General features: G+C 33.1%; 5 protein-coding genes across 6 annotated transcripts; 4 read left to right on the top strand and 1 right to left on the bottom strand.

Annotated features, from left to right (window-relative positions):
- Positions 1-1,843: 1,843 nt before the first annotated feature.
- LOC120775735 (protein SYM1-like) lies at positions 1,844-8,632 on the top strand. The gene is made up of 5 exons (XM_040106053.1): positions 1,844-2,084; positions 6,676-6,845; positions 7,726-7,859; positions 8,004-8,135; positions 8,204-8,632. The coding sequence occupies exons 2-5, from the start codon at positions 6,698-6,700 to the stop codon at positions 8,453-8,455; spliced, it is 666 nt and encodes a 221-aa protein (XP_039961987.1). The 5' UTR covers positions 1,844-2,084; positions 6,676-6,697; the 3' UTR covers positions 8,456-8,632.
- LOC120775737 (PXMP2/4 family protein 4) lies at positions 5,422-15,472 on the top strand. 2 transcript variants are annotated; one of them, XM_040106054.1, is made up of 4 exons: positions 5,422-5,704; positions 14,490-14,716; positions 14,890-15,155; positions 15,213-15,472. In XM_040106054.1, the coding sequence occupies exons 2-4, from the start codon at positions 14,587-14,589 to the stop codon at positions 15,405-15,407; spliced, it is 591 nt and encodes a 196-aa protein (XP_039961988.1). In that variant the 5' UTR covers positions 5,422-5,704; positions 14,490-14,586; the 3' UTR covers positions 15,408-15,472. The 2 variants fall into 2 exon arrangements, with proteins under 2 accessions (XP_039961988.1, XP_039961989.1); XM_040106055.1 differs by lacking the exon at positions 5,422-5,704 and having other exon boundaries at positions 14,459-14,716.
- Positions 8,940-11,792, bottom strand: LOC120773773 (serine protease 53). The gene is made up of 5 exons (XM_040102856.1): positions 11,596-11,792; positions 11,129-11,482; positions 10,648-11,058; positions 9,303-9,662; positions 8,940-9,238 (listed from the first exon to the last, which is right to left on the bottom strand). The coding sequence occupies exons 1-5, from the start codon at positions 11,731-11,733 to the stop codon at positions 8,951-8,953; spliced, it is 1,551 nt and encodes a 516-aa protein (XP_039958790.1). The 5' UTR covers positions 11,734-11,792; the 3' UTR covers positions 8,940-8,950.
- Positions 15,473-17,281: 1,809 nt separating the features above from the next.
- Positions 17,282-18,998, top strand: LOC120775276. The gene is made up of 4 exons (XM_040105372.1): positions 17,282-17,484; positions 17,603-17,811; positions 17,871-18,066; positions 18,129-18,998. Exons 1-4 carry the CDS (start codon positions 17,406-17,408, stop codon positions 18,413-18,415), a joined length of 771 nt encoding a protein of 256 aa, XP_039961306.1. The 5' UTR covers positions 17,282-17,405; the 3' UTR covers positions 18,416-18,998.
- Positions 18,999-19,025: 27 nt separating this feature from the next.
- On the top strand, positions 19,026-22,332 carry LOC120775275 (trypsin alpha-3). Its single transcript, XM_040105371.1, has 4 exons — positions 19,026-19,615; positions 21,176-21,365; positions 21,593-21,878; positions 21,945-22,332. The coding sequence occupies exons 1-4, from the start codon at positions 19,564-19,566 to the stop codon at positions 22,293-22,295; spliced, it is 879 nt and encodes a 292-aa protein (XP_039961305.1). The 5' UTR covers positions 19,026-19,563; the 3' UTR covers positions 22,296-22,332.
- The last annotated feature ends 66 nt before the right edge of the window (positions 22,333-22,398 follow it).

Genomic DNA, 22,398 nt, shown 5'->3' with positions numbered 1-22,398 from the left:
TGATTAGTACCATTATTTATAGAGCTATCCATGTACTGTTCGCCGAAATATAGGCTGCTTTTCGATATCCTTATTTATTTTAAGTGTGTATATGGATTGGAAACTGAATGTTAAAATATATCGAAGAAAATCAGCTAGATATATGTTTCCAAAACGGTGTCTTCATATTTTATACACTCATTTCTGAATTCCGATCTATACATCATAAAAAAACTACCCTTCTTGACTTATTTTGAAATAAAATAAAATTTTTTTGTTTAAAAATCCTTTGCTTCCACGGAATTATTATCTATTTTGATACACTGAATCAAAGCTTGAGTTATTTAAATATGAAAAATTAATTATTTTATATTATTTTCATGATATATTTGCCATAATATACTTCGATTCTCTTATCTTTCGTTTTTTCCGCTAATGTAATATTTAGGTTAAGAATTGTAGGCGTAATTGGCTTTATTTTTTATTTTCAGCAGAAAAAATATCATAGATTAAGATTGTTTACAATAAAGTAACAACAAGACCTTTCGACTTTTAAAAGTCTTAATATATTATATTATTATATACACGACAAAATGATTTTATGTATGAAAAAGTAAGGGAGTTGAGGTTCGGCTGCAACCTTTATTAGCATTTATACGCTCGCAATTTGCAACATTCAAATACAGAGACAGATATACATATGCTGGAAAATGTCATCAAGAAGTTTTTTTTTATTTTAGGTTTAAGGGGTCTTAAATTGTGTTATGTAGGTTGTAGTCCAATTCTATGTTCTAATGTCTTCTATGTTCTAAAATTTTGTAATAACCGAATATACAAAATTTGGATGAAATCGGTTAAGTAGTTTCTGAGGTAAAGGATTTATTTCACTGTAAAGTAGGTTAATTTTTACAACAATTCCCATGAAATATTTAAGCCCTATCGAGGCTGTATGCAATAAACATATTAAGTTGCAGGGGTTGACGGGTTTCAGCAATCGAATTTTTTATTTTTATTGTCCTATTAAATTCTACAATACTTCAAGAATATTGTTATAAATTTTCAAATTGATCCAAGTAATAATTTCGTAGTTACAGCCTTGAGAACTTGTGCGCACGAAGCTAACTAGGCTAAGTGCGCCGTCTTTAAAGACGTTTTTATCGAGACTGTGTTTTTAAAGTGGGTTGGCAAGATTTCTCGAGAACTACTGAACGGAAGATTTTATTTGATTCTAATTATTTGAAAAAAAAAAAATCGCGAAATTTTTAATTTTCGTAAAAATGTCTGCCAAAAATTCCATTTTCAGAGATTTGTTCCTTCGTCCAAGTTCTAAGTTAAGGTTTTAACTAAAACACGTATTCTTTCACTTGGATCCTGTAAGAAGTTATCCTGACAACGCGAGCGAACTGTACCAAGTTTCATCAAAATGTCTCAATTTTTACTCATTACTCAACGACAGACGGAATTCAACTCGCCTCGTCACCCCGTTCATTTATATATACAAACTCTATATCTGTCTTAATTAGTTTTAGTGTCACAAACAAGAACTAGCACGGAAATATCTAGGTGGTCAAAACTATTATACTCCGTAGCAACATGTTGCGAGAGTATGAAAAATGTTTTGAAATTACTCATATTTTGATTTAAATTATTATTGTATTTCGATTATCTTAATTACCAACTGTCTGGCTATTACTGCTTCCTCTTCTTCTTCGAGCACGCGACTGCTTTCTCATACATCCTGATCCGCGAACTAATGCCCACTTACCGATTGCGTCCCGCTCTCACGCTCGGCAACATCATGCAGCAGGTAAAATGTTGATAAGCGATCTCAAATTTTCCACTAGATGCGATTTCCAGACGGTATAAATACCGTGCGAGAGCCAAAAGTAAGCGAGACACGCGTTTGGCCAATTGAACGGAGTGAATGTAGCAGAAGCGTGCAATGAAAAGAAGTTCTACACAAAACAAAACATTCGCAAGCGCGCGACATTTCTAAAAATCGACTTTTGCAGACATTACGAAATACAACACAACAACAACATAAAACTATTGTTGTTACTGGACAATTAGAAAGCTATTCAGTGTTACTACAACCAGGAAAATAGGTGAGTAAATATGTGCAAGCGAAAATTTTTAATTTCAAAACGAAAACGTAAATGGAAATCGAAATGGAAAAGAATTTGCGAGGGCGGTAGCCACGTCAAAGAAGTGCAAGCGGAAATTTTTGCTATAAAAGAGAACATTTTATTCGCAAAAACCCAAAAAACAACATTGCTTTGCAAAAAAAAAAAACACAAACAAAAACAAAAAAGTATGACCAAAACAAAAACAGTAAAAAAGTATAATCAAAAAAACAACAAAAAAGTATAATCAAAAAAATTCAATCGTCATCAAACAAAAAAAGAGCGAACAAGCAGCGCGCGCAGGGGCAGAGAATGCACGAACTCGTGCGCTGTCATAAGCCCAACACTCCGTAGATACATAAAAAAGATATGCGCACATACATACATAAGTATATGTTGCTATACATTATTTCCGTCCGTCTGCAAGCATAATTTTGCGAAAAAAAGTTATTGTTGGAGTAATTAGCGTCACGCAAATTGGACCAATGTGGGAAGTTTGATAACAGAAGAACAATCTTATCAAATATACCAATTTTTTGCCAATTTTGGCTACCTAACTAATTGCCTAATTGCTGCAAAGTGGCTACGCGCCCACCAAAAAGCACACACTCACCCACAAGAGCAAAGAGATATGAGGGTTTTTGCTTGTGTTATACCCAACGCGCGTGTAGGCTTCTATGAATTTGATATCAGAAATGTATATCAAATGAAAACCGGTTTTACAATAGACGTAGAAAACCATATTATAGATATATGACCGTTAGTTATCGGCTTCAAACTCATATGTCATTTGCTACGTAATTTTCCTAAACACATTTTGAGTATTCGATTAGTATTATATCTAAAGATATCTCTCTCGCCGAATAGAAACGCATAGAAGAAATTATAGCTGTTAGGCGAGCAGCGATGACCAAACAATAAAGTGTTATTTTTAGTTATAGGCAAATGGAGGACAATGTGCAAAACATATTTATGGGATCTTATAGGTATAGTTCTAGTTGGGAATAGCGATTTTTTGGGGGAATTCGGTATAAATTTTAAATTATGCGTCCAGAAAGAGTATTTATATGAATAACAAACATGGGTTTTTAATGTTCCAAGTTAAAAAAAAAAAAAACAACAAAAACATTAACTCTCAGTTATGTCCTCTCTCTATTTTATTATGCCAGTCGACATAATTTATACGAGTTCCCAAAGGCTTAATGAATAGATGTCGGTAAAAATTGGTAAAAAACTGACTTAAGCCCCAACAACAAAGCTCAGTTAAACCCAATAACTCTCCGTTATGTTCTCTTTCTAATTTATTATGCCAATCATTATGATTTAAAGGAGTTGTTTATTCGATTCACCACTCGCCAAAGGCTAAGCGAATAGATGTTAGCAAAAATTTGTATTTTTTCCATCGAACACATTTCAATTACTGATAACCCAGCTTTGAATAGAATATATTTTATGCAAAAATCAATATAAAATCACTCATGAAAGACCCTCTAACTGAATTATGTGTGAAAAAATACTAAGCATCTTTCGATAATATTAAAATAACATAATAATTATGCACTAACAACAACAAACAGTAATTAAAATTTTTTAGCAAGCTATTAAACATATTCTAACAACAACAATTACTAATTAATTTTTTTAGAAAGCCATTAAACATATTTTTATATTTATGGTGCAAAGTAATCATACAGATTAGAGCAAATTTATGTATGTAGCAATTTGTTGTTTTTTTTAATAGCATAAAAGAGAGTGTTCTTACTGCTCGATGTTCGAGATCGCAGTGATAGGCACACACGTCTTTATCATGCAAAAAATATATGAAACTAATTTAAATGGAAAAGTTTTTATCAATAAGCGGCTTACTCAGAAGCATGATTGTCATGCGTATTATAAAAGTTGTCTAGACATTAAAAATATATTTAATAAACGGAAAATTTAGCTAAAAGGGGCTTAAGTGATAATCAAAAGCGTGGACTCAGCACAAATAGATACATCTATGTATATACATTTATAAGTTAGTAATTAGGCGTAATTAGGCACTTAAATACTTCCGTATCCCCTTAATGCGCTTGCATTTTGGTTTTAACTGTTATCTGACGAATTATCGAAACGCAGCACACTTTCCTATAATTTCTTTTTAATATTTATTTTTATATTTGTTAAAATTTTCGGCATGCCCTTTTTATTTATTTATTATATTTTGTTTTTGTTTTTTTTTTTTGCTTTTGTTCGTTTGGGAAACATGTTCGCGTTCAAACTATGAAAGCTCTTCAATTTGCTCAAGTTCAATGCTTTTCACGCATTTCATGTCAAATACCGCTCTTTTGCTGTCATTATACCACTATCAATGCCTCTAGCTAACTCTTGCGTGCTCTTGAGATGAATTACAGTTTCTGCAAAAGCTTTGCTGAGTACTAGATCAGTTTGACTAAAATTTTTGTTTACATTTTCTAAGAGAGAATCGCGGCGATTAGTTTCCTGTATTGTTTTCGCTTTGTTTATGTTTTTTTGTCTGCATTTTTATAACTTGAATAGGGTATATTAAGTTTGGCACTAACTTTGTAACATACAGACGTAAACATAGGAGACCCTGTTATGTACATACATATGTATGTATGTATATAAATGATCAGCGTTACTAGTTGAGTCATGTCTATCTGTTTTTATATAGTCCATTTAGTCCCTCAGTTTTTGAGATACCGTTCTGAAAACTTGCACATGTCGGCTTCTCCCCAAGAACCTGCTCATTTGTCGAAATCACCGATATTGAACCACCGTTGGACAAAGCTGCCATAGGAACTGTTCAGTCAAAATCAAGTTCTTGTATGGAAAACTTTTTTATTTGAGAAGATATCTTCACGAATTTCGGCATAGATTATTGTCCAAGGTAACACTACAATATCCGAACAAATTGTTCAGAATGTACCACTATAATTTATATCTGCCATACAAACTTACTGATGAAAATCGAAATAATGGTATTTCTATGTCCTTTTGCAATCGTGAATTCTATTACAGCGCAACCGAAGTTCAATTTTTTTTATGTTTTTTCTGTGTTTCGCCTTGACAACAACAGAAATACCGAATGCGCGTCGTTTCATTACCTCATAAAGTACACAAACGAATGACGTGTGTTTAAGAATTTCTCTTGTAAAGATCATCAAATAAAGCAAATAAAAGCTTATACATACATGTGTATGTATGTTTGCACAAGTGCACCAAAAAGCTGCAACCACGTAATTCCTGCAGTTTACATCACAATTAGAAAAAGCCCAAATTTCATCGCACAAGTGAGATTTTTTCAATTATACGCGACACTAGTTGCCGCAGAACAATCGCTTAGTGAAGTTGTAATCCATAAAGAAATGCTTGAATAATGCGAAAAATCCCCGTGGCATAACAGTATTCCTACAAAATATAAACAAGTGTTTTAAAAGTGAATTTTAGTATTTTTTCCAATAATTAAATGGAAAACTATAAAATATAGTATATAAATGTGCAAATGCAGACGCTAAAAATAGTTGCTTTTAAATGCTATGCCTTGATTGCTGGCATTGGAAAAGTGTTCACGCAGAAATAAAATTATTTAACAAATTTTTGTGAGTCATAAATAAAAGCAGCAAAACGAAGGGTGCAGTTTAGTGCTTTGACTTATTAAGTTAAGAAGTAAATTTATGAAAATATTGTGGGTAGAGAAAATTTTTATTACAATAAAAAAAATTTTGGAAAATAACTTATAAAAATATAATCAAGAAAATAATTAGGAAAGAGCTATTTTGAATTTTTTTGAAAATTTTTTTCAAACATTTTTTTGAAAATTTTTTGAAACTTTTTTTGAAAATTTTTCGATTTTTTTTTGGAAAAGATTTATAACCCGAAAATCAAGGAAATTATTATAATTAGGATAGTGCTATGAGAGAAAAATATTAATAGAAAAAATTGAAATGCAAATTCACATGTAAAAATTATTATGTGCACAATTAAGTAAGTATGTAATTATAAACAAATTTTACGAAGTATTTTTTACAAGTTTTCTATAAACTTGTGTGAAAGAAATTGCTGAAAAACCAAATTCTCGTTATATGCTGTTTTTCAAACAATTAAACGGCGCACATACAAACACACATACATATGTAAGTACGAGTGTGCAGCTCTTTGCACCTCTCCTACTTGCAAGCCATACAAATACGCAGCGATCTCTTTAATAGGGGCGCCGTCTAGTCTACAATCGGCACAGCTGTTCGCCATTCAAATTAATATAAACCACTTATCTACATACATATATTTTACAAGTATATAAGTATATGTATTACAAGTATATAAATATATGTATGTACGTCTGCAATAGCAAATAAAAGTTTCGCTCTTGCCAAATTTTCGAGGTTAACGGCTGTCGTTCGTTTCTGTGTTTTGGTGACCTTAAAATTATTACAAAAAATAAGAAATAGTGCATTTTGACGTTTCCGCAAACAAATTTCCGTTTCCGTTTTCGTGCCACACAGCTCAGCACAGCTATAAACATGTATGTATGTATATAAATATTTCAATTAGTTATTATTTTAATATTTAGTGCCTAATTTGTATAAATCGAAATGGTTGTACCGATGACAGTTAATTTTTTGAAATCAAAATGGCGCCTGTTCGCTTCTGCTCATCCCCTGGCCAAAGGTGTTATCGCATATTCGATTGTATGGCCGACGAGTAGTTTCATGCAACAAACACTCGAAGGCAAACAGCTAAGTAAGTATGCAGCCATATATATTTAAGATCTGATCAAATTTGAATCAGACTGCCAAAAAAACAACACATACTTCATAAAAATCTAGGCTCATTTTGCTATTGTTGGACAGTTCCAACGTCATACTTGATATAAGCCCCGACTCATTTTTATAATGCTAGACAGTTCCGAAGTCATCTTCCAAAACTCAAAACGCCACACGTATTTAACTTATGATCAAATTTGAACCGGACTGACAAGAAAAACATACTTGAAATAAGCCTCGGCTCATTTTTATATTTTTGGACAGTTCTGACGTCATTTTCCAAAACTCACAACTCGTCATGTAGGGTCATGAGCTATATTGTCTAGCATCTCTTTTGTGACATCTACTCAGGTCTTTTGCTACAAGTCTTATATTGACCCACTTCATACCCAAAACATTAACCAAAATATGTTGGGTCATAAGAGATTTTGAGTTCCTTTGTTATTTCTCTAATGGCAATAAGACGATTTTCAAGCACTTAACTTAAACTCCTACATTTTTACGACGTTATCGTGATTAACAGAGGTCTCCATCCATCTCGACTCGCATGAGGCAAATTTTCGATGACTCCATGACCTTTACTGAACGCTCGAATACTTGTGTTCGCGGTAAAGTAGACCCCTCAAAACTCTTCTGCAACATTTTTAACGCTTCCAACGCCGTGATTTCAAGCAAGCTCATTATTCAACTCATTTTTCATAGTAAAGTGACATGCTTGTATCATCCTAAGGAAAAGTTTTTATCAATTCGGTTTGCGTCTACTGGTTAAATAGAGTAATCCGAGTCAGTTTTGATCAGATTTCGTTTTAAATACTATTTTTATTATATAACTTTTTATTTGCTTTTCGGCAAAATAGAGGATTATGATTGGATGCGCATACTGCGTTTTGGCCTTTTCGGAGGCTGTTATGTGGCGCCCACTTTATATGGATGGTTACGTGTCGCCTCCGCAATGTGGCCGCAAACGAATTTACGTATTGGAGCACTCAAGGTAAGCGGAGTTCTTATGTTAAGACAATTTTTTTGAATTGCAATTTTCTTTAAAAAAACGGAACTAAAATTTCGCTTTATTTTTACCTTCTACTGTCGATATTTGAGCACACGATCATTAACATGCTTCCATTTTGTTGCACAGGCCATCGTTGAGCAAGCTTCGTACGCACCATTCGCCAGCACCAGCTTCTACTTCGGCATGACTATGCTGGAAGGTAAAGGCATTGAAGCAGCTAAAGCAGAAGTCAAAGATAAATTCCCAAAAACACTTAGGGTATGTCTCAAATCATTTAACATTTCCAACACAAACAATAATAACGTATATTTTGCCATTTTTTACAGATTGCCATTTTCATCATTCCAGTTTTGCAGACAATTAACTTCGGTTTAATACCCGAACCGAATCGCATTTTATTTGTTAGTTTTTGTAGTCTATTCTGGATAACATTCTTGGCTCATATGCAAAAACAGGGTGAAAAAGCGCAACTGGACGAACACATGCCGAAACAGCAGCTAAAACAATTCCAACACCATTTGCCGGTACTGAAGAATGAGAGCTTTATACCAAAAGTTAATAATGCATTCGCGCTATGATGACTGAAACGCTTACACACACGTACTTACATGCACTTACGCGCATACTTACATATACATACATATATTTATAGCTAGAATTAACAAATATTTGTGATTATACCTATACGCTTATCGAAACCCTACATGCATATTTTATATAATATTTATACGACTGTACCTACCTCCAAACATACATACATATATGATATAAGAAAACATATACATATAATTTGGGATTATAAAAAATGTTAACGACAAATAAAGTGTTGCTTTAGTGACAAATAACTTGAGTTTTTTTATTTACTGTTACTCTTTCTTAGACTATATTCACACTGGGACTCTCCTGTCGCTCAAACCGGTTTTTTTTTGGGTAAGAAGATGACGCGAAAAGACAAATGAAGAGAATTATTAATAATTAGCGAGAAGCCAATTTTTTTATTTGGATAAATGAAGCTAAAAATCTCACCTTTCCAACACTATATGGTATGACAAAATACGAAAAGACTTTTCCGACTACCCAATACAATCCCTTATCCACTGCTCATAACAAGCGACATTCGTGAATACGCCAGGATAAGCGCCACATGGCTTTAAACTCCACGAAACGATACCAATTTGTTGCTTATTCATGAGCAGTGGTCCACCAGAGTCACCATTGCACTGTCCTTGCTGAGTGCCGGTGGGTGCTACAGCGCATATATTTGTGCTGTAAAGCTGTGCTTGTGTGCGCTGGCGGCATTCAGCGCGTGAGAGTAAATCTAGTTCCACCTTTTGCAATTGCTGCTGCAGCGTGCCGTGTGTCTGAAAATAACGGTAAAAATCAAACACACCGTTATGTTATTATAATTTCTACTACAAAACCAACCGCATTTAGACCCCAACCGATAAGCAATAACGGCGCCTTCGTTTTGAAAGCTTCGTAGCATTGATTTCCCGCAGCCAGTGTTACGAGATTGACGTCATTAGACATGATCGCGCTTTCCAACTTCAACAGCGCCAAATCATGTATTGCTATGGTGTGACTATATCCCTCATGTCGTATTATTTCGCTGATATTCATCAATTTCGTTTTAGCGGGTTTTAGTTGATTGGTACCATATTGTATGATCAGTTCTTTGGGCTGCTTTGTGTACATTAAACAGTGAGCTGCTGTCAATATCCATTGCGGATGTATGAGTGTCCCAGCACAAAAATGTTGTAGGCTGCCACGATGACGTAATGAGACCTTTAGTGATAGTTTTGAAAAAGAAAACAATAATGCTGAAATCAGAATAATATGTTTTCTAATATTAAGGTGCACACATATAGTCTGAAAGTAAAAAAAAAAAAACATAATTCTTTCATATTTGAACTGCGGTCTTGTAAAGTATGTATAGTCGTTCTGTTGAGTCGGCTCCATCAGTTTATCTTTAAACATGTGCCAGCTGACATTTTTTTTGGGGTTCCATTCAAGGAGAAGAACAAAGTCATTGCAACAGTCAGGGGCGGATTCACAGGGGGAGATCAAATTTGAACCGGATTGACAAATTCAATAGTTTCTTTTTGAGTTAGTAAAAGCATGCTACTCTCTGCAGTACCACAACCCCCCGTGGATCCGCGCTGCAGTGGAGGATTTTTTTTTAGCCAAGTGGTATTCTATTTTTTTCCTTCAAACATAAAAAAGAACATAAATTTACCTTCAAAATTTCTAAAAATTTAGTAAAGTAGTTTTTCCCAACTAATCATGATAAAATTATTAACTTATTCTTTAGGTTAAGTCTTTGTGAGCTCCAGTATACATTAGAGAATCTAATTTCAGTCTTCGATTATGATATGAGGCAGATGAGAGAGATCCTTGTTACTGCTGAGTTCACAGTTCTTAGCCGGATAAAAGTTCAGTCGTTTCTGCTGCTTACTGGAAAAATCACAAAAGCTTTTCTGGGACAGCGTAGATTGTTGTTGTAGCGGCAAAAAACATCTCAGAAATAATTTTTGAGGAATACCGCCTAGTCACAGTTCTTGTAGGATAAAAATTCGGGTCCCGCTCATTGACCCAGATGTTGTGGAAACGGGGACAGCGTGAATCGTTTCTGTTACTTACTGGAAAAATCGCTTCAAGCCGTAAAAAAGGTGTAATAGTTTCCAGCATCCCTATTTCTCTATCTCTATCCTTCATCTCTTTGCAAGAAAAAAACTATTTTTTATTTAAAAATCTTTGTTATTTATTATGCCTTTTTATGTTTAGCCAATAAGCTGGTCAAACCCTTTTTACTACGCACTATAATGAGATTTCCCGTTGTCAATTCTTCCCACGACTCTTCGCTCTCGCCCCAATCGCCATCGTCACGATCATTACCGATCATCTGCTGCAACCAATCCACATAGGCGGAAAGCTCCGTAAACACACCGGGATATGGCGCCACAGTGCAAGGCTTGCGACTCCACGAAACAATGCCCACCTGTTGACCATTAACCAGCAACGGACCGCCCGAATCGCCACTGCACTGCCCACGACCACCTTCCGGCACACCGGCGCAGATGGTTGTTGGGTGCAATTGTGTGCCGTGACGTTGACTACACTCTTCATCGCTAAATATTTGAAGGTGCACCTTTTGCAGTTGTTTCTGTATGACGCCACCGGTCTGGAAGAAATGATTGAAGCGACATTTAAGTGAGATAAATGTGGAAATTTCAAATTTCTTTTACACTCACCGCATTCAGTCCCCAGCCAAGCAACACTGCCGGCATTGCTTCGGCGGTATCCTGTTGCGCTGCCGGCAGGTGCACGGCGCGCACTTTAGAGCCAAACTTGAGTGGCGTCTGCAGGCGCAACAACGCAATATCGTTAAGATGCAAATTTCCCGGCTCATAATTTTCATGCACTATTATCTTACTGACATTCGACACTTTGGTGCTGTTCGCAACCAATTCATTGCCGCCATATTGTATGCTCAGTTGCTCGGGTTGCGTTTTGACCACACAGTGCGCCGCGGTGAGCACCCAAACGCGATTCAACAGCGAAGCGCCACACTTGTGACGGCCATCGGAGGCGCGGCGCAGCGATACCTTTACCGAACGAGGATAAGAACTGTCAGTTGTGAACTTAAAACTGCCGCGAACTTTTCGACTTTAAACTTTTAGATAAAAGACACTCTTCTTTCACATTCTCATTTACTCACCACAAAAGGAAACTCGCCCTCGTTGGCCTGTGTGCCATTTACGATTCTCGGATAAAATGCATTGCACTTGAAAACCAAGCAAAGTAGGCTTAAACTGTAAAACAAAAACAGCCATGCAAATCCATTGCTTTGAGCCATGTTTGTTGGGCGCGTGTGAGTTATGACTGCGCACTGAAAGTGTCGGAGTTTGCGCTTAGAACGTGTTTATATTGCAACAAAAAAATTGACGGTCGAGTTGCATAACTGCGAATTTAGGTTAATTGCGGCAACATGGGGCGGAGTTGCGTATACGCGACCTTTGCCTGAATTGCATAGAAAAGTGATAAGAAAATCTAGACATATACATATGTGTATGTATGTATGTGTGTACGATTTTATTTTTTGCCTTGCAAATGCACATCGCTGTAGAGTGGAAAACCGACTTCCAGTGAATTTGTTGTTACATATGTATGTATGTGTGTGAAGCCGTATGTGGTAAGTGGGTGTATTTGGTAGACAAAAAACAAAACAAAATTATGCAAATACTCCCATATATACATACTTACTTTAAGCATTTAAAAACAAATAAAACATTAAAAAAATATGTAAGAGCTTTTGTAGTTAGCCACAGCTAACGTTGGTTGTTTTATATGCCCGTGTGTAAAACTGCGCTTGCACTTTTTCAAAATCAAGGCCAGCATTTTGTGCGCAAAGAAATAATCATGCGGAAATATATGAAGTTACATGCATATGTATGTTGTTGCAGTTTACAAATTGTTATCAAATGCAAATTAAGTGTGGAAAAATTTATTAAAATATACAGTTATGCAAATAAAGCCAAAGCAAGGAGTCCTACCCTCATATTTTTATAATATATGTATATGTGTACCTAATGAACAATATAAATATTTTTAATTACCCCTTTAATTTAATTTCAATAAATATTCTTGAATCTCACCTGCATTAGAACCAAAAAAAAGTATAAATGTCACGCGTTTGCATCAATTCAGAATTATTCGTTATTTTACCTTTACCCCGTTAGTAGTTAGTCGTAAATATGTACGCAATGAACTGTTAAACTTGTCAACAAAGTTCTCGCCTCATTTTCTTTATGACGTCACGAAGAAATGTATTTTTCTGTCAAAAGCACTCAGTAACAAGAAAAAATGTCATTGCTCTATTAGTTTGCATAGCTAGATAACGACGATTCCGAGACATTGAGAAGGCAGGGAAGTTTGAAAAATTTCAAAATCGATATTTCAAAAACTGAATGACTAATTTGTAAAATAAAAGAAATTGCCATACATGGGCGTCATTTTGATCGTTCTGCATGCTGCAGTGGCTTGAACAATCTATTTGGAGATTATAGCGTTCCTTTGGACAACAAGCTATACCGGATTTTGTAAAAATAATTTTTCGAATAAAAAAATGTTCCAAATAAAAACTTAAATTTGATGTATCATTTTGTATAGCAGCTATATACTTTAGAGATCCAATCTGAACAATTTCTTCAGTGATTGCACCAGTCTTCTTCTTCTTTACTGGCATAGACGCCGCTTACACGATTATATCCGAGTTAACAACAGCGCGCCAGTCGTTCCTTGTTTTCGCAACGTGGCCCAAATTCCAAGCGAAGCCAAGGCCTTCTCCACCTGGTCTTTCCAATGGAGTGGAGATCTTCGTCTGCTTCCCACGGCTAGTATTGCGTCGAATACTTTCAGAGCTGAAGTGTTGTCGTCCATTTGGACAACATGACCTAGCCAGCGACTGTCTTTTATTTCGCTGCACTATATCAATGTCGTCGTATATCTCATACAGCTCATGGTCCCATCGAATGCGGTATTAGGCGTAGCCAACCCGCAAAGGACCATAAATCTTTCGCTGAACCTTTCTCTTGAAAACTCGTAACGTCGATGTTGTCATCGTCCATGCCTCTGCACCATATAGAAGGACGGAAATAATGAGTGACTTATAGAGTTTAGTTTTTGTTCATCGAGAGAGGACTTTACTTCTCAATTGACTACTTAGTCCAAAGAAGAAACTCGGAGAGTTCCTTCCTAATCCTAGCGGAGCTTTTGGTATTGCTCAACCTCAGTTTACACAGCCGTATTAGTTTTGCAGGGATCTTATAGATTAGATCATTGCCTTGAATAAAAATCTGTGCCGAATTTCGTCAATATATCTTGTCAAATAAAAAAACTTACTTTACCGGGACTAGCTTTATCTTTATCCAGGACTTCTAGCTTTATCTTGAGTAGTAGTCCGATATCGGCGGTTCCCACAAACGCGTAATTCCTTGAGAAGAAAGGAACTTTTGAAATTTTTCGGTTCGATGTTTAAAAATTCAGGTTCTACTTAGCAGTGAGCTTCGTGTTTTCGGTGTAAACATAACTCTGTCAATGACGTCAAAGATTTTAAGGTTTAAGGTAAGATTGTGTGAGAACAGCATCACTTTACAGGTAGCATTAGAGAGACTCGCAACCCTTTCTTATGTTCAAACCAAAACATTTTCGTTGATGCTTTGGGTTGTGAATCTTCTTAGCTTGCACTTAGATTTCTCAATTTGCTGCTATAGGAATGTCGAATAGATGAAAACCGTCGCTCAAACCAGCTACCGCCATGTAAAATACTATATACCTCAAGTGAACATCCCACGACTCACTTAAGGCTGCATGTATGAATATAGAGCCTAACAATTAACCAAGCTATAAAAACGATAAAATGACGAATAAATTCTAAGATTTTTCCAAGATAATCAAATTACTTAATTTCTGATTTTTTCAGTATTATTTATATATAGATATATACATGAGACTCATTTCGTAAATTAAAAATAAATATACTTAAGTAAATTAATAACTTTTTGATAGTTTCATAAAAATTAAAAATACTATATGAATAAAACAAAAACTTAGCAACTTTTATTAAATAATGTTTAAAGTGAAAGTGAATTATAAACTGAGTATTAAACAATAAATAATCTGTGTTAATAAATATAAAAACAAAATTAAAATGGCTGCCATTTTACAACATTTTAAGACGATGCTACAGCGTTATCCCGTTACAAGGGGTATGGTTTCATATAGCCTGATTTGGCCGACGAGTTCACTCATACAACAGACCTTCGAAGGGAAAAGATGGCGTAATTACCTTTTTAGAATGATCTATTAATAATCTTTATTTTTATTTTTTTATTTCGAAGGCTTAATTTTTTTAATATTTTTTTGTTTCATTCTTTAATTGAATTTTATAGAGCTTTACTGTCAAGAATTAAATTTTTAGTTTAAAAAATTTAAATTTTAATTTTGCCATTAGCGGACTACGATTGGTGGCGTGCGTTACGTTTCAGTCTATATGGCGGATTTTTCGTCGCGCCAACGCTGTATAGTTGGATTAAGGTTTCCAGCGCCATGTGGCCGCGTACATCGCTGCGGACGGCGGTGTTCAAAACAGCCGTCGAACAGATTTCCTACACACCTGCTGCCATGACATGCTTTTATTTCCTAATGAGCCTGCTGGAAATGAAGACCGTGGACGAGGCAGCCGCGGAGGTGCGCAAGAAATTCATACCCACGTATAAGGTGAGTAAAATTATAACTTTTATTTCAAGATTACATTATTTACGTATGCTCTCAAAGGTGGCTATGTCAATTTGGCCCGTTGTTGGCATAATAAATTTCTCCGTCGTACCAGAGAAGAATCGAGTGCCTTTCATCAGTGTTTGTAGTTTGTTATGGACATGCTTCTTGGCTTATATGAAACATCTGGAGCACCAGCATGTAGACGAAATGGATAATATATTCACGTCCAAGGACGCTAAAGCGAAGGCGTGAATGGCTGGCATGATTTATATATACATATGTATATACATATATAAGTAGATTAAATAATTATTTGAAATTTGTGGTATATGTAATAATTTATTAAAAGAAAATAATTTTTAAATAAACAAAAAAAGTTTTAACATAAAAATTTAGAAGCATTAAACAAGAGTTATGAGTTTTTTAACTAAAAAATTGAGAACAAAAACTAATTTTTCAATTTAAAATCTGCAAATTAAAATTTAACTTTTTAATTAAAAAATGTAAAGTAATATTGGGATAAAAATTTAATTTTTAAAATATTAAAATAACATTTTAATTTTTTGATTAAAAAATTTTGGAATAAAAATTTTAGTTTTTCTGATTTTAAATTTTCAATTTAAAAAAATCTTAAATTTTCAATTTAAAAAATGTTAAATTAAAAATTGAAAATTTCATTTTTTAATTCAAAAAATTTAAAACGAAATTTTAATTTTAATAAATTTAAAAATTTTTATTAAAAAATTTGGGATTAAAAATTTTCAGTTTTCATGATTTATAATTTTGATTTTTAATCAAGAAGTTAATTTAAAATTGAAAATTTAATATTTAATTAAAAAATTTAAAGTGATTTTAAGATTAAACATTTAGTTTTCATTTTACAAATTAAATTTTAATTTGAAAAATAAATTTAAAAAAAAATTTTTATGATTGTGTGATTAAAAATTTTATTTTCAAAAATTTAAAATAACATTTTAATTTTAATTAAATTTAATATTTTTTATTAAAAAACTTTGGATTAAAAATTTTAGCTTTTCTGATTTTAAAATTTTCAATTTAAAAAACGTTAAATTTAAAGTTGAAAATTTAATTTTTTAATTAAAAAAATTTAAACGAAATTTTAATTTTATAAATTTAAAATTATTGATTAAAAAACTTGGAATTAAAAATTTTATGTTTTCATTCTGATTTTGGGATTAAAAATTATATTTTCATTTAAATGTTAAGTAAGTTAAAGTTCAATTTTTAATCTCAAAATCGGAATACAAAAAGATTTTTTTTTTTTAAATTGGGGTTACAAACAATAAATATTTTTCCAAATTAAAAACTTTAGCGAAAAGGAGTAAAAAGAAAAAACTTACATATTTCTAAAAGAAATATTATATTTAAAAGCAATTAAATTAAATAAGATAAAAAGTCATTAACTTTGTTGGTACTTTATTAAAATTAATCTTTCCTTTTTAAAAGAGACGGAACCGTAAAACACGAAGTACGCAAAACAAAGAAAATAAATTCTAAATCAATTTATTTTTTAATTACATATTTTTTCAATCCATTGATATAATTGAACTTTTATTCATAATCCGATTTTTTAATTAAATTTGGTTCAATGCGATATTTGAGATAAAAAATTTATTTTTAAGTTTTTATGCCGGTATTTGAGTTGAGAAATTAAAATATTATTTTTAATTAATATTTTTGGAATTACTGAATAATAAGAAAAAATCTAATTAAATTATTTTTAAATTTAAAGTAAATGTTAATTTAAATATTTTTAATATATTATTTGCAAATTAATTACTAAAACCCAGAAACCTATATTTGTTTTCGTTTCAACATCTTGTTTATACCGAAATGAAAATAAAGCAGTATCATAGCTAAAATAGTATTAATTTTATATTAAAGATTCTAGTACAATAATATTATAACAATACATACATATATTTTCAAATAAATGAGTACAATATAATTTTGTAGTTTTTAAAAAAATTATATAAATTACAAATGTTTTTAAGAGCAGCGCAACAGTTTGTTCTTACTACAACGGCTGCACAACTGTTTACTTCCAATTGACATTTCATTTGACGTCTACAAATGTCATTATGTCCACACCTTTATCAGGGCGGTGTTTTCTTGTTTGTGTTTGTGTGTTGACAATAGTTTTTGTGTAGTTTACGATTGTGCATTTTCTAATTGTTGTTAAACAAAAGAGTGTTTTAACGAAAATAAATAAATTATTTACCTAAAGAAATGCGCAACTTTGCAAAGCAGCAGTCGCAAGACACGACGGACACCAGCATTGAAAAAGGCGATTACCCGCGTGCATCAAGTGAGTGCCAACAAGAGCTGTGAGCTAGATTAATTAAAACAGTCGCAGCCCCAAATACTGATTCACCTATTCGTTTGTAAACATTATAAAACAAATTTTCAAATGTAATTCAATATAGATGGTGTTGTACTTGGTGGAGTGGTCACATTTGTGGCCTATTTCTTTCTGATGATGGCATTCTGTTCGCCGTACTGGATTGAGTCGTATGAGGAAACGCATAGCAGTTTCAAAAATATGGGCTTATGGGAATATTGTTTTAGGAACTTCGTATACCCATATTACCAATTTCCACGTCAATTCAATGGATGTCATAATATTTTCAGCCATGTAAGCAGTTATGCAGTATATTTCTGAAACGCAAAATAATTGAATTCAAATATTTACAGGAATACTATGTTATTAGAGAGTATCTGCTACCTGGTTGGTTAATGGCTGTACAGGCTTGTGTTACTCTGGCTTTTCTTTTAACATTCCAATCATTAGGCGTGTTGGCACTAGTTGTAATACGTCTGCCTTTGAAGGGTGTGCTGCAATATGAATGGCTGATGATCAGAATTTCCTATCTTTGTACAGCGGCCGCTTGTAAGTAACTGCCTTTATTGAGCATCTATAATTAATTATTTTGGTGTTAAAATCTTTGACAGCACTACTACTATTTCTGGCTGTATGTATTTTTGGGGCTTGTGCCTACCGTCGTGACTGGCTTATGTATCCAAAGTTCAATGTGCTTGGTTGGTCTTATGCAGTCGCTGTTGTGTCCTTTATTACACTCGGTTTAGGTGCGATGATTTTGCATCGCGAAGCCCGTTATGCATACGATTTACGCGGTGAACAGAAAAATTTAGTTATGCAAATGGAAATGCAGGAGCCTGGTTACCAACCGCCTAGACATCATCATAGTACCTCACGTAGTCTACATGGATACATATAAAAAACAAATGAAACATTTTTTAACAATTTAAATATTTATCCATTTATGAAGTATTTCATATTGGGGAGAGTATTCTGAAAAATTTATACAGTTTTGTCCATTTTACGATTTCAATTAGTTTTAAGAGTGTATTCACAAATCGAAAACGATTACTTCTTGAGCATTATATAGCATAACTTTATGTGCACTGAACACATCGTGCGCCAGCGTTCGTTCAACCACAATTCGATATATATTCTAATAATATCGTTACCGACATTCTTAAGCAAAGAAGTGCCTTAATTTTATAGTTGAATTGAATTGTATTTAGCTAATGACTTGAAAAATTTTATACAAACATACTTATCTATATATTTTATATTTGTACCTCGAATATTTACAAAACAGCTATTACATGATCATTAACCATCCGTCCAAATTTATGCAAACATATACATACATATCTACGCGTATAACAGACTATGTCAAGTAAAAAATAACTATACATATATTTGAAAATAGTGCAATGCGGCAATGAAACGTTATTGCAAACTCGTATATTAACACCATTTCTTTTTTAATAAAGACACTTTTCGAAAAAATATTTTAAATTATTTTTTTAATATCTTCAGTCTTAAAAAAAAAAAAAATCGTTTAGTCAACAATAAAAATAATATAATCCCTTATATGCGCACTCATGAGCTATACATTCACACATCTTCATATAATTTATTGCTTTAAGAGATAAATTTATGTTCAACTAATTGCTTCACTTCTACATTCATACATACATATGACGTAATGTCACTAATTGTCAAACTGATAACATTTGGAGCAGTGATTTTTGGCCTTCAGTAATTTATTAGAAACGTTCGGACATACTTACATACATAAATGGTACAATATATAAATGAAATATTGTGAGTAGTTGAATTATACAAAGTTTTTGTTATACGTGAATCAGCAAACTGACTATATATTCATGAATATTGTTGAATTGTTATCACAACTCTTATCCTGCCCTTGCCTGTTACTGATAAATGAATATTGTTGTTCTTTTTTTTTGATAATTTACCGCTATTGGTAAAAATGTGAAAAATGATTGACAATTGTGGCTCATAAAGAATTTGGACCTCGCGCGGTTATATTCATATTTTAATTTTATAATAATGCAACTCCGGATTTTAATTTTATTTGTGTTGGTGATCGGGTTTGAAAAATGTAAGCAACCCTTAAATTTTATAAAAAGTGAAAAATGTGTTAAAAATTGTGTTCTGAAATGAATTAGTAATTATAAGGAAACAGAAAGTTAGTAGTTTTTAGATAACACAAACAGTCAATGGTGCTAACGTATACCAGTTGGAATAAAATTTAAAACAAATACCGTTACACCTGTTTAAAAAGAAAAGTAAAAAATATATATTCTCAAATATATGTATGTATATATAAATCTATAGAGAAAGTGATATCTTAAGTTTTATAAGTGAATTTAATTCCACTGCTTTCAATCACCAATATATTGTGCAATATTATGATCAATCGAAAATTGATAACACAAGAAACAAAAATTAACTATTTTTGAAACGAAAAAAAAAAAGTTTTTCATACAAGGACCGGATATTGATCGATCAGGTTGTATGACAGCTAAATGCTATAGTGGACCAACCTTAAAAATATGTTCGGCGATTAAAGTGTTGCCTTGGATAATAATTCTTGCCTTTACCTTCGTGAATACATCTTGGCAAATAAAAAAAGTTTTCTATACAAGGTCTTGGGTTAGAACGGTCAACTTGTAAGGCAGTTACAGTATCGTAGTCCGATATCGGATAAAATTACATGTGCGAAATTTCTGAAAAAAAAATGTGGAACTAGTTCGCATATACATACATTCATCTATATTATAGGGCCTACGACTTTTCCTTTCTGGTTGTTATACACTTCGTAACCTTCTGCCCTGCTCAGGGTAAAAAAAGTACTCACGATTGCAATATTATATGACGAATAATCAATAGCTGAATGCTTTTGAAACACCTTATTGAATGTACTATCTTATCAACAGCAGCAAATATCTTGGCAAAAACCATTCATCGACATTTTTCATACTAAAAGAATATATACCTACATATGTACATACATTCTGTATATGTACGATTGTGTAATGTATGATTCAACGCTGTTATTGGATTTTTATCAAACTCAATAACCTGTAGTGGCATCCTGCATGCTTATTGGCAGCAAAATGTGCAAATAGCTTTTAAGACCCAGAAAGATTCAAATTAGAATTTGCTGCATAAAACATCGCACATTTCATTTTTACTGCTTTTGTTGACGCACTTGAGTTATGAGGATCACTAGAAATATACCTGCCCATTTATTTGAATTGTTAGTGAAAATTACGTCAAACTGATTCATAATATTTTTCAATATAATAGAATAATTGCTATGAATAGTGACTGTCATTGAAAACTATCGCGGTTACTAAATTTAAAATGTTTCGATTTCGGAAGTGAATACTGTTATCGGTAGTGTCGATTCACTGTAAATAAACATATTTAAGATTTTTTGTATAATCTAAGAAGATTTGAAATTAAATGACTATAAATGAACTATTTTTGCGGAAAGTGTTCTATTTTAATAAAAGCATAGTGATTTTGAATTTATTTAAATAAACTGCTGAAGAATGATACTTACAAAATTTTGGAAGCACAACCAAGCTTCTACAACGTTTGCTATATATGTAGCTGTTAATATATAATAATAATAATAATAATATTTTTTTAGCTTACTCACAGAGTGATTCGAAATTGGATCCACGTATCATAAATGGCGTAGTGGCACCTGTATCGAGCACCAAATTTCAAGTATCTATACGACTGAAAACATACGATCGGATATTTGGAAATGGACACATCTGTGGTGGTTCATTAATCGGATCAAATAAAGTGGTAACGGCAGCACATTGTTTATATAAGTAAGTAATTTACAGCTTAACAAATCAAAATTTAATATAAAAAAGAAAAAAAAACGTAAACTTCGGTTGAAGCGTTCAGGGTATAAAAAAATTTTAAATTCGATGGATTTCATTGGTTTAAGCCAATTCTAGTATATTTAGAAACTTAAATTCACACATACATACATCTAAAATATGTGCCATTATACTCGTTTGTATATTAAAGACCCAATTTTATCTAATTACAGCTCAGATAAAAAGCGTTATCGAAAGGCGAGCGAATTTGTAGTTGTAATGGGCACGCAAAATCGTTTTCAACAAGTCAATGGTACAATTGTTTCAGATGTCAGTTCGATTGCTTATACGAACTCCTTTAGTTTGGATACAATGCGTGATGATGTTGGTTTGATGTTCTTAAAGACAGGATTACCAGCGAATAAAACCCATTTGACTATATCACCGATTGTACTGAGTAATTCCTCAGTTGCGGCGGGCAGTCAATGCCAGGTGTCCGGTTGGGGTAAAACTTCAACGGTATGTAATTAATATATTAAATAGAATATTTTTCACCTAAACTCTTGACTTATTATTTCCGCACAGGGCGTGCTATCAACCGAATTGATGATGGCTAATGTAAGCATTATACAACAAAGCATTTGTAGGGCCTCATATGGAAGCGGTCTTGTTGAAGGCATGTTATGTGCCGGTTACTTAACGGGTGGCACCGACTCGTGTCAAGGTGACTCCGGTGGTCCGCTGGTTTGTAACGACGAGCTGGTCGGTATTGTGTCATGGGGCAATGGTTGTGCGCAACGTGGATTCCCTGGTGTTTACACAAATGTTAGCTACTATCGTAATTGGATTGCAAGCCGTAATTCTTCAGCACCAGTGGGTTTTAAATTTGGTTTCATATCATTAGGCTTTACATTAGCTATGGGTTATTTATTTTAATGGTAATAATAAACGACTTTATTTTTGTAAATACATAAGTAGGATTTTATATTTTCATAGTAATTATTTATATATGTATATGTATGTAAATATATATTTTTTA

The sequence above is a fragment of the Bactrocera tryoni genome, chromosome 4 (assembly GCF_016617805.1).
Source record: "Bactrocera tryoni isolate S06 chromosome 4, CSIRO_BtryS06_freeze2, whole genome shotgun sequence".
Classification (NCBI taxonomy): Eukaryota; Metazoa; Arthropoda; class Insecta; order Diptera; family Tephritidae; genus Bactrocera; species Bactrocera tryoni.
Note: the sequence above shows the minus strand (reverse complement) of the source record. Positions and strands in the feature narration are given on the sequence as shown.

Excerpts from the sequence above, each read along its gene's own strand:
- LOC120773773 (XM_040102856.1), bottom strand. The coding sequence starts at position 11,733 with ATGGCTCAAAGCAATGGATTTGCATGGCTGTTTTTGTTTTACAGTTTA. Across the intron at positions 11,059-11,128 it reads TTGGCTGGGGACTGAATGCG|ACCGGTGGCGTCATACAGAA; the intron begins GTGAGTGTAAAA and ends CATTTCTTCCAG. Across the intron at positions 9,239-9,302 it reads TCGGTTGGGGTCTAAATGCG|ACACACGGCACGCTGCAGCA; the intron begins GTTGGTTTTGTA and ends CGTTATTTTCAG.
- LOC120775275 (XM_040105371.1), top strand. The coding sequence starts at position 19,564 with ATGCAACTCCGGATTTTAATTTTATTTGTGTTGGTGATCGGGTTTGAA. Across the intron at positions 19,616-21,175 it reads GGTGATCGGGTTTGAAAAAT|CTTACTCACAGAGTGATTCG; the intron begins GTAAGCAACCCT and ends ATATTTTTTTAG. Across the intron at positions 21,366-21,592 it reads GCAGCACATTGTTTATATAA|CTCAGATAAAAAGCGTTATC; the intron begins GTAAGTAATTTA and ends ATCTAATTACAG.
- LOC120775276 (XM_040105372.1), top strand. The coding sequence starts at position 17,406 with ATGCGCAACTTTGCAAAGCAGCAGTCGCAAGACACGACGGACACCAGC. Across the intron at positions 17,812-17,870 it reads GTCATAATATTTTCAGCCAT|GAATACTATGTTATTAGAGA; the intron begins GTAAGCAGTTAT and ends AAATATTTACAG. Across the intron at positions 18,067-18,128 it reads TCTTTGTACAGCGGCCGCTT|CACTACTACTATTTCTGGCT; the intron begins GTAAGTAACTGC and ends AATCTTTGACAG.
- LOC120775735 (XM_040106053.1), top strand. The coding sequence starts at position 6,698 with ATGGTTGTACCGATGACAGTTAATTTTTTGAAATCAAAATGGCGCCTG. Across the intron at positions 6,846-7,725 it reads ACTCGAAGGCAAACAGCTAA|AGGATTATGATTGGATGCGC; the intron begins GTAAGTATGCAG and ends TCGGCAAAATAG. Across the intron at positions 7,860-8,003 it reads TACGTATTGGAGCACTCAAG|GCCATCGTTGAGCAAGCTTC; the intron begins GTAAGCGGAGTT and ends TTTGTTGCACAG.
- LOC120775737 (XM_040106054.1), top strand. The coding sequence starts at position 14,587 with ATGGCTGCCATTTTACAACATTTTAAGACGATGCTACAGCGTTATCCC. Across the intron at positions 14,717-14,889 it reads CTTCGAAGGGAAAAGATGGC|CGGACTACGATTGGTGGCGT; the intron begins GTAATTACCTTT and ends TTTTGCCATTAG. Across the intron at positions 15,156-15,212 it reads AATTCATACCCACGTATAAG|GTGGCTATGTCAATTTGGCC; the intron begins GTGAGTAAAATT and ends ATGCTCTCAAAG.